This window comes from Pieris brassicae, chromosome 9 (assembly GCF_905147105.1).
Source record: "Pieris brassicae chromosome 9, ilPieBrab1.1, whole genome shotgun sequence".
Taxonomy (NCBI): Eukaryota; Metazoa; Arthropoda; class Insecta; order Lepidoptera; family Pieridae; genus Pieris; species Pieris brassicae.
In genome coordinates, this window is record NC_059673.1 from 16,003,661 (window position 1) to 16,017,743 (window position 14,083).

At 32.8% G+C, this 14,083-nt stretch overlaps 1 protein-coding gene across 1 annotated transcript in view; it reads right to left on the reverse strand.

The window, feature by feature from the left end:
* The window catches only part of LOC123714308 (lachesin-like), a 62,919-nt gene that overhangs the window by 8,724 nt on the left and 40,112 nt on the right, over window positions 1-14,083 (reverse strand). The window contains exon 5 of the mRNA XM_045668529.1: window positions 4,245-4,434. Coding sequence (XP_045524485.1) covers window positions 4,245-4,434 — 190 coding nt within the window. The remainder of the gene's footprint in view (window positions 1-4,244; window positions 4,435-14,083) is intronic.

Consider the following 14,083-nt stretch of genomic DNA (forward strand, 5'->3'; position numbering starts at 1 on the left):
CAATACTAACTGTATACTAGATATTAATAGGGATATATACAACCTTTTACTGAAACATACGCAGTGCAAGGATTATTAGGTTCTGATTAATCTAAATTACTATGTGTTATTGCGACCCAAAATATAATTACTAATAGCAACATTGGTTGTAGGCATTATACAAAAGGCATGGGCTCAACCACTATCCGTCCTTCTTTTGTTTACGCTTAATGGCTTAAACAAAACGGGTCAAATTCGTATAGTAAAACCTTTAATACCCACTAAGGGCTAGTCCCTTAAAACAACATTAAGCTTAGATACGGAATTACAAACGATTATGCACATGTTAAAACCTACAGATTGCCTTTTATAAGTCCGTGCTTTTCATTTATTTAATTTCCTGGCCGAATCTCGGATTGCCACGTCATATTGTTTAAAGAGTAATCGAGTTCTTTCAAAACGGGCTGAAAGGAAATGAATCAGTTTACGACCACTTTTGTAAATTAAAAATTTTGATATAAAAGATGCTTTTGTTTCGAGATGTTTCAGTTTGAGATTTAGCAAGCCTTTTTAGGCTTTCAAGAATAATAGTTTTGAAATAGGAATGTATATATTTAGATGGCATTTACCTAAACTTGGTTCCATTTTGTGGGGAAATATTGTATTTAATATTACACTGTTCGGAGAGACCTGAAAATTGATAACATGCTTGAATATGCTTCTATGGAGGCTAGGCAACGAGGCACTGCGAGGTTTTAGGCAACTTTAACAAAGGTTTTTAAATTTTTCGAAACAAGTTGTTGCCTATTCCACTATTACCCGAAAACATCAGACCGGATTTGAAAATTGTTTCGTTGAGTTAAAAGGTGGAACTTTTCGGGTGGTCCTATGTTGATACTAGGTTCTGATAATAAAATTTAGGAGAAATGGTCATACTAATTTGATAAGCGAACTGATTGTGATTTTGGCTCCCTTATTCATAAAACGTATTGCTAGACGATTTAGCAGTTTGGTTGAAATGCTTCCACCAACGCGGAGACGGCATGTAGTAAAATCATCGTAACGAGTGTGGCGGAGTCCGTAATGGGTCCGTTCCGCTTGCAGTGGAAGGCGAGCATCACTTACTTGTATTGTTATAAAAGAAGTAGACGTTCACTGCTACATTTATTTAGTATTTCAGATATTCGTTCCAATATCTTAAGCGATATCTTAATAAATCCCATAAAAGTCCAATGTTTTAACCAAGCCGCCACCTGCGCCCGCTTGGAGCGGGCTTTGAATGTAAAATTAGTCTTGTTTCTTTTTTACCACTTAGTAGGATCCTCAATGTGAATAGAATTCAAAGGAAAATCGACGTTTTATGTCCTGCTTTTAATATGAACGACTATTATTATCGTTCGCAATGAAATTGAATAAGAATTTCGTAAGAGAAGCAAAGACAGGAATGATTTATTGAATGGAACGTGTATGCCATACTTTGGTCGCATTTTCTCTATAAAAATAGGTAATAGGTTGATTTAATACAACTCACAGTTGCCAAGCGAAACATATTTCGAGTGAGAAATGTTTTGATAGCTATTAAATACGTAACAAGACTTTCGTTTTCAATTAATAATAATCCTGGTGCGCTCATACCTCATATGGAATTTGTTTTTAGATTTCTGAACCGACTATTGAGCATTGTTGAAAGAAAGAAAAGAAAAGAAAACAATTTTTTAAACCGGATTACCGCTTTTAAAAAAAGTTCGGATAACCGGAACCAAAGACAATACTTGAGCATTATTATGTTTAGAAATGTTCACTGCATTGCTAACATTGCGGTTCTCATCTCATCTCAAACCTCTAATTTTATTTGTTTTTGTTCGCCTATAAATATATAAATCAGTGGCACTGATTTAGGTATCTGTATCATGATGTTGTTATTTCATAGGCAAGAAGGTGATCAGCCTCCTGTGCCTGACTGTCGACGTTTGCGGTCTAAGGCAAGCTAATTTTCTCACGATGTTTTCCTTCACCGTTCGAAATAATTTTTAATGCGCACATACAAAGAAAATCCTTTGGTGCACACCCGGGGTTCGAATCTCCGTTCTCAGGGATGAGAGTCGCACACTGAAGCCACTGGGCCAACATTGCTCTTATTCGCCTACGCCTATAATAACACAATAGTATTATTTTTATTAAAAAAAATAAAAAAAATACTATAAATTCTAATTATACTTATAAAATATTATATAAAGTAGAAAGAATTTATCGTATTATAGTTTTCATTACTTACATTTATTTTGAATATAATAATCGACTTAATCTACCTCATTCATAATTCTGGAAAAAATATATAATTCGATAAATGATTACTTGCCCGAAACATTATTAATAATGTTAATTTTATAACGTTATAAATGTATTTTAATAATGCCATGTTTTACCACTACACATAATATAAGGATTGGCTAATTGACATGACTCAGAATGTAAAATGCAAAATTCCTTTTAAGACAAATATGCACGCCATTATGTGTGGCAGAATATGTGAACTTTAGATTGTACCACCATAACATTTTTTTACCTTTTGCAATTATTATTATTAATTTATGTCATGCATGAAAACTATATTAAGGAAAAATAATGCTTGTTCATACAATTATTTAGGCAGTCGTAAAAGAAATTCCTTATAATTAGTAAGAGGACCCTTAACTAAGTAATTTAACTGGGTCACTATTTATAGTTCTAGAACATTTATTACGTTTTGAATTTCGAACCCGCATTTAAGGAGTTACGAACTTGCAACTGTACAGGTCCAATTGGGATTATGTTTACAACGCCACTTTGCAAATCCTCTTATGTGTTTCGTTGTAATTAACTAGTAATATCCCGCTTGACTTCATGGAAACAGAAGGTATAATTTACAAGGAATGCGAATTAGTTTATTTTAGTTATTAGACTCGTCTGGCCTTAAATACTTAATAAGTACTTAAACTTATAACTTTTCTTTTTATGTAACTTCTTCATTATTTTGAGTTTGGAACACGTATTTTATTTTTAAAACTTCTTTCGATTTTGCGCCATTTCACATATTTTTTCGTGTTCATTATCAAATGACAGTATGGAATGGGTGTTAAATAACATTGGATTGCAGTGATCGCCTAGCACATAGTGGGTATGGAGCCGTAGGTCGTGTTCGTATATCCTACTATTAACAGATACAACACTTCGTCTGTCGAAGACCAGAAAAGATCGGCCGCGTGCTGTTAGAACTACAAAGGCTGTAATGCTGTTAAAGCCAGACTTCGTCGAAACCCCACTAGGAAGCAAAAAATCTTATCGCGAGAACTGAAGATTCCCTCTTTCGCATATAATAAAACAAGACCTGAAGCTCGGTGCTTTTGGCCGATATACAGGACATGCCCTAAATCAATCTTTACAATTAAAGAAAGTGGATCGATCAAAACTCCTTCTGTCGCGATGCGCTTTTGAAAAGCAGAGAATTATCCTCTTTACTGATGAAAAAATTTCCACGATTAAAGAACACTACAACTAAAAAGTCTTTGGAGCAAGCAGTGACGAAATTTGGTCCTTGGAAAGCCTAGATTCGTGGCCAACCAGATTAAGGCCTGTATAAAAGCCAAAGGTGGCCAAATATGGAATAGAATTTTTTTTTGCTAAGGCAATAATAGTACTTCATTTAAAAAAATGCATTTTCATTTGTAACAGTACTTATGGCTGGACTAGGTATTATATATAGAAACAATGTTATTATGAGCTATATAATATTATACTATACAAGTTTTATTCTTCCGATGCCTATATGTTAACCATCGATATTTTTGTAATATGTACGATGCGTCTTTGTTAATCTGGGATGTTTTTACGCGATGCGCATATTTGCTGCCGGATGCATATTTTGGAAAAAAATATCAATTATACCTAAATAGTTCGCAACGTGTATCGGGCTCGGACATGGGTTGATAACCTACTTGCCTATTAGAAAAACAACATATAATCTCGAACATACCTAAGGTCCTGAGGAACAAACATTACTTCTGAAACTGTGTAACTTCTGTCCTTTATTTGAAACATTAATGAGTTGAGACGCAACGTCGAATTATCAATAATTAATGTATTGCCTTTAACATGCTCTCTCATATGTATACTCGCTATGCTCAAATATGACCGTTATTTAGTTAGCTTAATGTCTTAACACCAACACACTAGGGTCTTAAAGAAGTCTTAACTTAGAAAGATAAAATACATTAAATGCTACATACCTTTCTCTTCATTCCCATTTTCATCTCGAAAGATGATATTTCGTCCGCCCTCTCGCTTCCACGCTGTAAAAGCTTCAGGTACACCATTAGCGTGACACTTTAGTTCCACTGATCCTCCCTCAACAGCACTGGCCTCTGAACCCTCGCTGTCTGCTATGTCGGGAGGTATTACCACAGATAGGTGGCCCATCTATGCAGTAAATGATTAAGTTTATTTAATAAAAAGTTGCTACTTGTTTAATGTTTATTAAGATTCAAAGACAATTCAAAGTTGCAAGAATGTCAAACCGTTAACTATCAAAAGACTAGCTGTCAAAAGCGATGACATGACATACGGACAATTTGGCGCTTGGTTCGTGATTCAAAGACAAGTGCAAACTCCTATCCCTGTCAAATTATTTTGATAGGGAACCCCGACGGCACTTCAAATTGTCTTTGAATGTTAAATATTGACACAAACTATAATTATAACAGTCTACAAAATATTGACATTATTATCTGTTATCCTATGAATATAATGGATTTATAAAGAAACTATTATCATTCATATAATAATCTATTAATTCATAAACGAATATCTTTTGAGGGCAAACGATTACTTAATTTTAATTTTGTTTTTAAAAGGTGAGTGAGACTATAAAACCAAAAACAAACGATGGCGAGTTTCTTTCACAGAACAAAATAGAGTTTTATCGAATAAGCCACAGATCACGATAAAACTATAACCAAACAATAAAACATAGAAAATGACAATTTTAAATTCAACTTAAACAGTTGTGAATTGTGATAATTAAAGGCGTTCCCAAACAATGTTACTGTATTTAAAACTTTGATAATCGTATATATAACATACTAGGTTCCTTATGGAATTTTTCGCCATGCACTGAAATATCTCCGACTCTTACTTAAGAAAATAGCGTATCAACCGCACAACCTTCTGGCAGTGTGGAGTGTCCATAGGCGACGGTAGGTAAAAAAAATGTGTGCGTGTACTAGTTTAAACACGTAAGAAGTAAATCTTCTTTATGACTTTATTTTTCGAAATATGATCTACTATATGCAACTTTACAGAAATTGGTTAAATAGAGTTAAATTTGATAAAGTTTAACAAAAGGCTTTTATTATCATAAATACAAATAATACATTTATTTCATTTTACCTTATCTCTTATACCTTAAGATTATTACAGAATTTCATTAATTGTAATAGAATTATTACTATCATTGTAATCGTTAATATATATTTTTGTTATTAATGCCTTCGAATCTCTCAAATCAACCGTAGTAGGGACAAGAAACAGAGTGCGCGTAACGTTAAAATGTGACGCGTAACGGAATAATGTAACGGGTAACCTAAAATTTGACGTTAAATTTATTTCCAACGCCGATAAAGAAGTTTCACTTCAATAGTATTTCAGATGAATTTACGAATAATTATAAACTTTATCCTAAAAACAAATATTTTTTTTGATTTGGATTTCACATTACTCAGAAAATGTATAGCTATGTTTTTCTAAGAAACTCTAAAATCTAGAATGCGTTATATAAGGATAATTCCCGGTAAACCACTCTCCGCATAAATGTATTTAAGCTTAGGTAGGAGAATTAAGTGCTAAGCCAGAAAATGGGAACTAATTTTACTTTTCTCCATAATTATTTTACGCTTGCTTTAACTCGGATGGAGCATGTAGCGTTTTCCAGCTAAAAATGTTGGTAGCTTTACTTGTTAAATGATTAGCCGAGTGTGCCTTTAGTTATATTAAATATATAAACTATTTCAATGTAGAAAAATTTACTTAATGACACAACAACATGATAAATCAAAGATAATTAAATAAATATTTTTCTATTATTTTTATTAGTTTTGATGCTTTTTAGATTAGCCCCAGTGGCATATATACCATTGAATTATTACCACTAAAAAAATCGGTTTTTGGATTTACATCTCTATATTATTTTAGAAACGCAAATACGGAGGTTCAAATATCGATTCAAACAAAACCCTTCATGTAAATGTATCAGAAAACAGAGCAATTGTCAAAAAAATACAACCAAAGGTGTAGTATTTGGACCTTTACAAATATTTCTATTATTGTTCCACTAAGCGTAATGAATCCGAGTATATCTTTCATGTCGTCTATAATATGTGGCGGTAAACGCTATTATTCGGCAGTCGACAGTGACTAAGATTGATATAGCTATTCCATTTTGCTTTGTACTTGATTGAAGGGAAGATATACGTTTCGTAAGTTCCTATATAAAATATATAATATATATAAAAAAAGTTTATTGCCTTGCGATTAGAAAAACGAATTTTGACAATTTAAATTTCACTTAAATTCTTGAAGTGAAAAAGGTAAATAGACGAATATTGATGGATGGATTAGAATGGTATCTAAAGAAACAGAGACCGTAAAGAGAAAAGAAAAGACAGCCGAAGAGTTGTTGCAGGCCTGCCCGGTTTATGTCATAAGACAACCAACCTATGTCAGAAGTCTCGTTATGAAGAAAAATGTTTTTGGCAATTATTTATTAACCTTTATGTAATTATCGATCAGAGAATTAAGGGTTTAACTTGTATCAATTGTACCACAGAGAACGGTTCGGTAGCAGTCGATACAAAATTTTATTCTAAAACAGGTCCCGAGTACCTCGTTCTGATATATCCTTAACAAAAAGAAATGTACACAATGTTACTAAATCTAACTAATCGTAACAAGTCGTAATGATGTAGAGAAATAATATTAGTTTGGGAACAATAGGTTAGGTTAAAATAGTCACGAAACGCACAAATCACTCAAAACAAAATTGTGGACGTAACTACTAACAAATATAACGCGTCCAACGTGAGTGAAACAAAACAGTAAGTTAATAAAAATGTAGATCACCCTAATTAAAACGTATGAAACTAAAATTATGCTTTTTAACAATAATAAATAAAGATATTTAGTACGCGATAAAGAAAAGTTGGCGCGTTTAAATGGATTTTGAACTTTCTTCTTTGTCAATAGTGATAATCGTATGGAGCTTTAAGTATTTTTCTGTATCTTTAATGTATCACTAATTAACAGTCGTACACGAGTGAGGTTATAAATGTGTGTGTGTGTTATAACCATAATATTTTAGAGCAATATACTTGTTATTTGTATTATTCCAACGAGCAGTTATGCATTATAAGTGCAATACATTGCAGTAAACAAAGCCGAGTTATCGTATTTCTCTACAGTCCACGAAGTTTTGAAATTAATAGACTTTAGTTGAAAACAATGGGAAATCGGTAATTATCGTACGCTCCCGCGGGATGAGAACTAACATTTAATGCTAAGTTTGTATTTGTTTACTTACGTGTTTCCATCCAAACTATTTAGCTAACGGATTACCAATATAAACATTATGTATTAACTTTGTATTTTAAATGGTTTTTTTTTAAGTGAAACTTCTTTAGCGGCGTTGGAAAAAAAGTTACCGTCACATTTTTCGGTTACGCGTTACATTTTCTGTTACGCACCATCTTTTTCTTGTCCCTACCACGGTTGATTCGAAGCCATTAATAACAAAATATATAGTAACAATGATAGTAATAATTGTATTACAATAAATACAATTCTGTAATAATTTTAGTAGTAATAAGGTAAAATGAAATAATTGTATTATTTGTATTTATGATAATAAAAGCCTTTCGTGAAACTTTATCTAATTTAACTTTATTTAACAAATTTTTATAAAGTTGCATTTAGAAGATTATTTTTCGAAAAATAAGGTCATAAAGAAGTTTCACTTCTTACGTGTGTACATTAGTACCAGCACACATTTTTTTAATAATCAATACTAAAAACATGTCTTTTATAATTCTTTTTTGCCCCAAGACAGTCACGTATGTGATTCACTGACCGTCAATCGAATTTTAATTGTGTATATTTATTATTATTATTATATTGTTAATTTATTATTGTTTATAGTTTGAACTGTTTACAGTTTTAATGTATACATGGGAATGTAACCGTAAATACTGGCTAATTTAAATATACTTAATAAAGTTATTAAAATTTAATTTCAATTATAAATATCTCTCTAATATTCTAATATTGGTGGTTGTTTACTGTAAGGTCCTACAAAATTAATTTAAATATTCGTTATAGATCGATATATCTTAATTATATAATATATAATCCACATTAGGTTGAAAAATAATTATATTGTAATTCAAGGTTTTAGATAACTATTTTATTGAAATTTCTATATGATAATGCAGTATGCTGCAGAAAGCTAAAGCTTGTGTTAGTATACTTAATATTTTTTTTATTGAAGCAAGCACTCACTAACTCAAAATAAATAGATAAAAGGTCAGTCCAAAAGGCTCACTTGAAATCAAAGCCTTTGGCTCGGCAAATTAAGTTTTCAAAGTTCAAACGCCAAAGAAAATAAATGTAAGCAAGTCGTTTCAGTAAATAGGGAAGAGCAAACACGATCAAAGATCAGTGGGTTACATTAGCGTGCGTCGTTCGTGCGTGAAATGATATGGATCACGTTAAACTCGTATATAAGCAAATCTGGGAGAATTTGGATTCAAAAACAAATGCGCGATTTACGGTTCAATTATCGATATACTTGCCTCAATTGAGTACATTTATAATTTAATCACAAAACATTACTAATTAGTTTAAGAATGTTTTGTCACATTGTTATGAAGTAACTTTCCGCCAGTTGATTCAAATTTAAGTGTTAAACTGTCCGACAATAAATTTTTCCAAATGGTGTATTATAAAGTTATGAAAATTTAAAAAAAAAATGTTTATTTCGTAATCCTACAGCTTACAAAAATGATGTATAATAACAAACAATTACATTAAAAATATAGCCAAAGATGGAATACATAATATTTACCTACTAAAAGGTTTAAAAACTTAAAACACACAATAAAAATTATTCAATACATTTAACTAAGTGATACCTAATTTGGCTGTGTTGTGTGATGGTGTAAAAGTGAGGATAAGTACGTGAAGGTGTGTATGTGGGGTATGCTCATGATGCGGGTGATTTTGCGCTATGTATATTCGTAATACACCTTAATCATATTCCGCGATAGTTTAAACAAGTCAAAGGATTAAATACTGGTCGTTGTATGTCCGGGCTGCCCGATACGAAACTTAAGTATTTTGCATAGCTAGTGTTGATGTGAGAAACATGAAACAAAGCACTATCGATTCTGGTAGACAGAAACAAAATTACGTACATTATTGACGTTAGTAAAAAAAACTATATTGACATTTAAAAGCGGAACGCATCCACGCGTTCTTCTTATTTTTCTTAATTGAAAAGTAGGCTATGAACCTATACAATATTTTTTTACAATCGTACATAAAGACGTAATTTATGTGATCCAACCTTCAACAATCGTTTCTTTTGACCGCATGCAACGCAGAGTGACATTTAACTATAAGTGTCCTCTCCTATATTTAAAAAAAAAATTAGAAATCTTAAGAGTGAAGTCCACTGTCTGTTTCCACTCTGATTGGACCTTAAGTTTTAAGTGCTCTACGTTTATTAACTATTATTTAAATATGTATTTTCTTTATTGGCTTTCGTTATTATAAATTATTAATAACAGTCCAATGGCATAGTGATATATGACGTGGTCTAAAATTGCATCTTTAGAATCGCTACTTAGGTAAGTACGAAATTAGTAAGTAATCCCGATTTTTTTATTAAATTTGTTTATGACACCCTGAATATGAGTCTTGGTTAAGTAAATAAAAAATATTGTATACTAACGCTTTCAATAATATATTTTCACTATTCACTAGTCTTAAACAATTTTGGCTTTAGCTATAAGTTGATAAATAAGTTGCATACTTCATGCATTCAAGTCTTTGAGATATGACTCGGATGTAGAGGCACGCGCGAGGAAGGCACAAAATTCCTGGGACGACCCAGTTCGAACCTTGCCGGATATTTTTGTACATTTTACGCTTTATTTATCGTATATATAATATGCATTAAAATAAAATATTTTACGGATATAGTTGCAAAATCGCGTATAATGACAATAAAATGTTATTGTGTTTTGCTACTATGGAATATACTTTCGTGCTTCCATTTTAATTCAGTAAAAAGTTTAAAACAATTTGTTGCTCTTATAACGTTAACAATTCGATCATCGCGTAGAATCATCATCTTCTGTCCAATCACACACTGTCGTGCAGACATTAACCAATCACAATTATTCAAAACGCATAGCGTCTTTCGTCGTTTTACAATTTAACTTTTTTAAATGTAAATTAATTTAACATAGAAACATACCTTAACTTTCAAAGAGAATCAAGATGTAATTTAGACAGTAATATTAATAAAATTGAAGGGTTCCTTTAATTCTATTTAAATTAACACTTTCGACGAAATTACAACTCCGACTGGAGATAAGAGATTTCATGAGAATTTAAACTATTAAGGTTATTTAAATTACCGTTTCGGTTCCATAGCTTTATAATTGTAATGAAAAGTTGGTTTGAAGGAATTTGTATGAATATTAAATTTAATGTTTTAGTGTATGAAAGTTACAAAATTGAAATCGAATCCGAATTCAACGTAGGTAAATACGAAATTCTGGTTTAATTGAAAACATTTTAAACAAATAAAAATAGATTGAGCCGCAATAATTAAGGTAGTGAAATATCACGCCAGGAATTGATAATATTTCTTCATTTAAAAGGCCACTAATAAAACTTAATGATATTACATAAAATTGTAAACAACCTGAAAAACTGATATTTCAAAGAGAATTCCAGAAGCAAACAATTTCTAATAGTATTTTTCGGAATGCTGAATGTATACGTAGTTGGTGCTTTGACAAAATTCCTTTCGGGAGTGGCGCCTGGAGCTCGCTACCATTGAATGGGTCACATTCTCTCTCCAAATAATATGCAGTTATAATTTTAGCGACATTTCAAAACTCCAACTTGTTCCATACTCGTATTTATACGAAAGTTTAATTACGACCTACGTTTTACAAAATTCGTTTATCATTAAACGGATTCATGGAAAATTACACCTATTGCATTTTTAGAGTTACTTTTTGTTGTTTTATGTAATTTCAAACTTCGATCGTCTTTTATTTTTTTACACATTATTTTTTGTTTCGCCGTACGACACGTAAGTAATTTAAATGAAATTTTGATTAATGATGCTAAAATTATCAAATAATTTTTGTATTTTAGCTAAATTAAGTTTTGAATAATTGTTATATCACGTAATTTTGTATAAAGAAACATGGAATGGCGTCGTTGGCGCTTCTTATCATTCTTAGAGAAGAATTACTAAGCTACATCTGCGAATGTCATTTACAGAGTTTGATGGTTGACGGAACAGGACATTGTGTGTTGACTATTATAACTTATTCCTATAGCGATTGGATGCCATGAACGTGATATCATGTTCGATTTTTATTCTTTGTAAATTATAACCCATGTGATCGTAACTATATCAAATAATTTTCCTTGCAAATATATCAAATGTCGTTGCGTGCTGAGTCATTCATTTTGCGCTTGGCTGGTTGAATGATAGCATCCATAGGTCGATAGATCTTGTTCAATAGATTGTTTTGTAAATCATTTGTAAATTTGTAAATCAATAGGGTTTAAATTTTACGATTACTTAAATGCTTGGGATTGATTTGCTCATTTGAACATTTACGGCTGCTTGGCGATTAAAAAGTGTGGCGTTTCTTGCCAGTTATTCTTGCCCGTTCTACGCCCTTGACTTGCGAACTAGTAGTAGATGTAAATTTAGATAAACATCTTTTTTGTTAACGTTTATAAGTGTTCTTGGTTACCTATATGAATGATCCCTTCTGATTGTAAACTTGTTAAATAATTAAACCTACTAATATTTAATTAAGAGATAGTGCAATGAGCACGAGCTATCTGTCAATACATCAAAAACACAACTAGTCTTATTTACCAACCGAAGAGTCATAAGACCGTACAGACTGCCAAAACTCTTCAACACAGAACTAAATCTCAAGGAAGAAATCAAGTTCTGAGGTGTGATTTTAGACAGCAATCTGCTTTGGAACAAACACCTTGAACATAAACTAAACAAAGCAACGATCGCCTTTGCAACAAACTGCTAGGCGTGAAATGGGGTTTATCGCCTAAGATAAATTTATGGCTTTACACTCAGGCCAATGCTAGCTTATGGAGCTCTGGTTTGGTAGCGGAGAACAGAACTCCGAACGGCAATCACGAAACTTGGACGCTTCCAGAGGCTTGCTTTGTACGTGGCTAGGCGGTTGCATGAAAACAACGCTTACTGCAGAACATACTGGAGATAGACCTGCAAGTTGTACTCCTAGACCTACACATACAGCAGGAGGAGCACTCGCTGCCATCAGGCTTATGGTACTGGATCTATGAGGTAAAAATCAATACAGCACACACAGCGATTCTCAACAGGGCGATAGAGTATCAAACTCTCATAGCCGCGTCATGTGATAGGATCGTTAATGAACACATACTTAACAGGAAATACCATGTACGCATATATAGCGATGGCTCTAAAATAGGACATGGCTTTGGCGCTGGCATCTCTCTTGATTTTAACATTATCATACACCTATCTATAGGCACATACAGCTCGATTTTTCAATGGGAATGTGTCGCTCTAACCGAAGCAGCCAGAGCCGTGCAGTGGTTAACCAATAATAAGCAATAACCTTGACAAACAGAGTTACCCTACAGTGAGTAAAGGGACACAGTGGATCTCTCCACAATGATGCTGCCGATGAACTTGCCAGGAGAGGCTCCGAAATGACGCCTGCTGACCCGTATCCGCTCCTTCCCTTGCCCTTATCCCAAGTGTGAACCTGGATTCGGCAGAACTTCTACATCAACGATGATCGCGAAGCGCAGACAGTCCAAAATGGCTCTGCCAGCAGTTAACTCGCAATTGACAAAGCGATTCCTTATAAACATCTTTTTGTTTCAGCGCACAGAAATCAGTTACCCACGAAGTCCTGGAATGAAGAAATCCTCGGAACAGTAAGGTCGGTCCGTGAAGTCTGCGAAGTGCCCAGGAACCTTCTGTGCTATTGGAAGGAGTTAGGTTGCCTTAGTTAGATAGGACTTTTCGCACAACAGACTTAATGAGCGTTTAAGTACGTCTAACTGAGTCCACAAACCATAACGTACAAATACCTAAAATTTCTATTATTTTCTCATTTCTATTATAAGAACTCTTATACTATATTTTTGTCTTCTCATGTAATATAACGAAACATAAACAAGCAGAACTTATATCATGGTTCGCTCTAAAATTTTCGTTTATACAGTATAGTGTTCTCAAACGAAAACCGTCATTTTACTCACCTTATGTCATTGATACTATTCACTTGGATTGAATTTAATACCTACATGGTTATCAAGATTTAGAACAGGCACAAAAAGGGATGTTCTGTGCTACTGTTTTTATTTTATTTATTTATTTACACTACATTGCGGTATTACAGTACATTTTAAATAATTAAATAAAAAGAGGACAACTTACTTACAGGCCTTAACGATATCAAGCGATCTTTTTAAAAAAATGTGTGAGAGAGAAGTGAGAAAAAAATTAGGTAACGTGAGCGCAAGAATTGCCAATTTAAAATTAATTAGATAAATCTAATGAAACATTTTATCGTTTACTATTATAGTCAATATCTCGGATTAATACCGACGCGCAAATAAACTTGATGTGACGTTCCTTCTATAAAGGTTAGTCATCCTCCTATTAGGTAAACAAATGACCTGGTGAGGGTGGAGGGATGGCGTTGCAAAGCGTGGGGAACAGGTCGTACTGAAAATT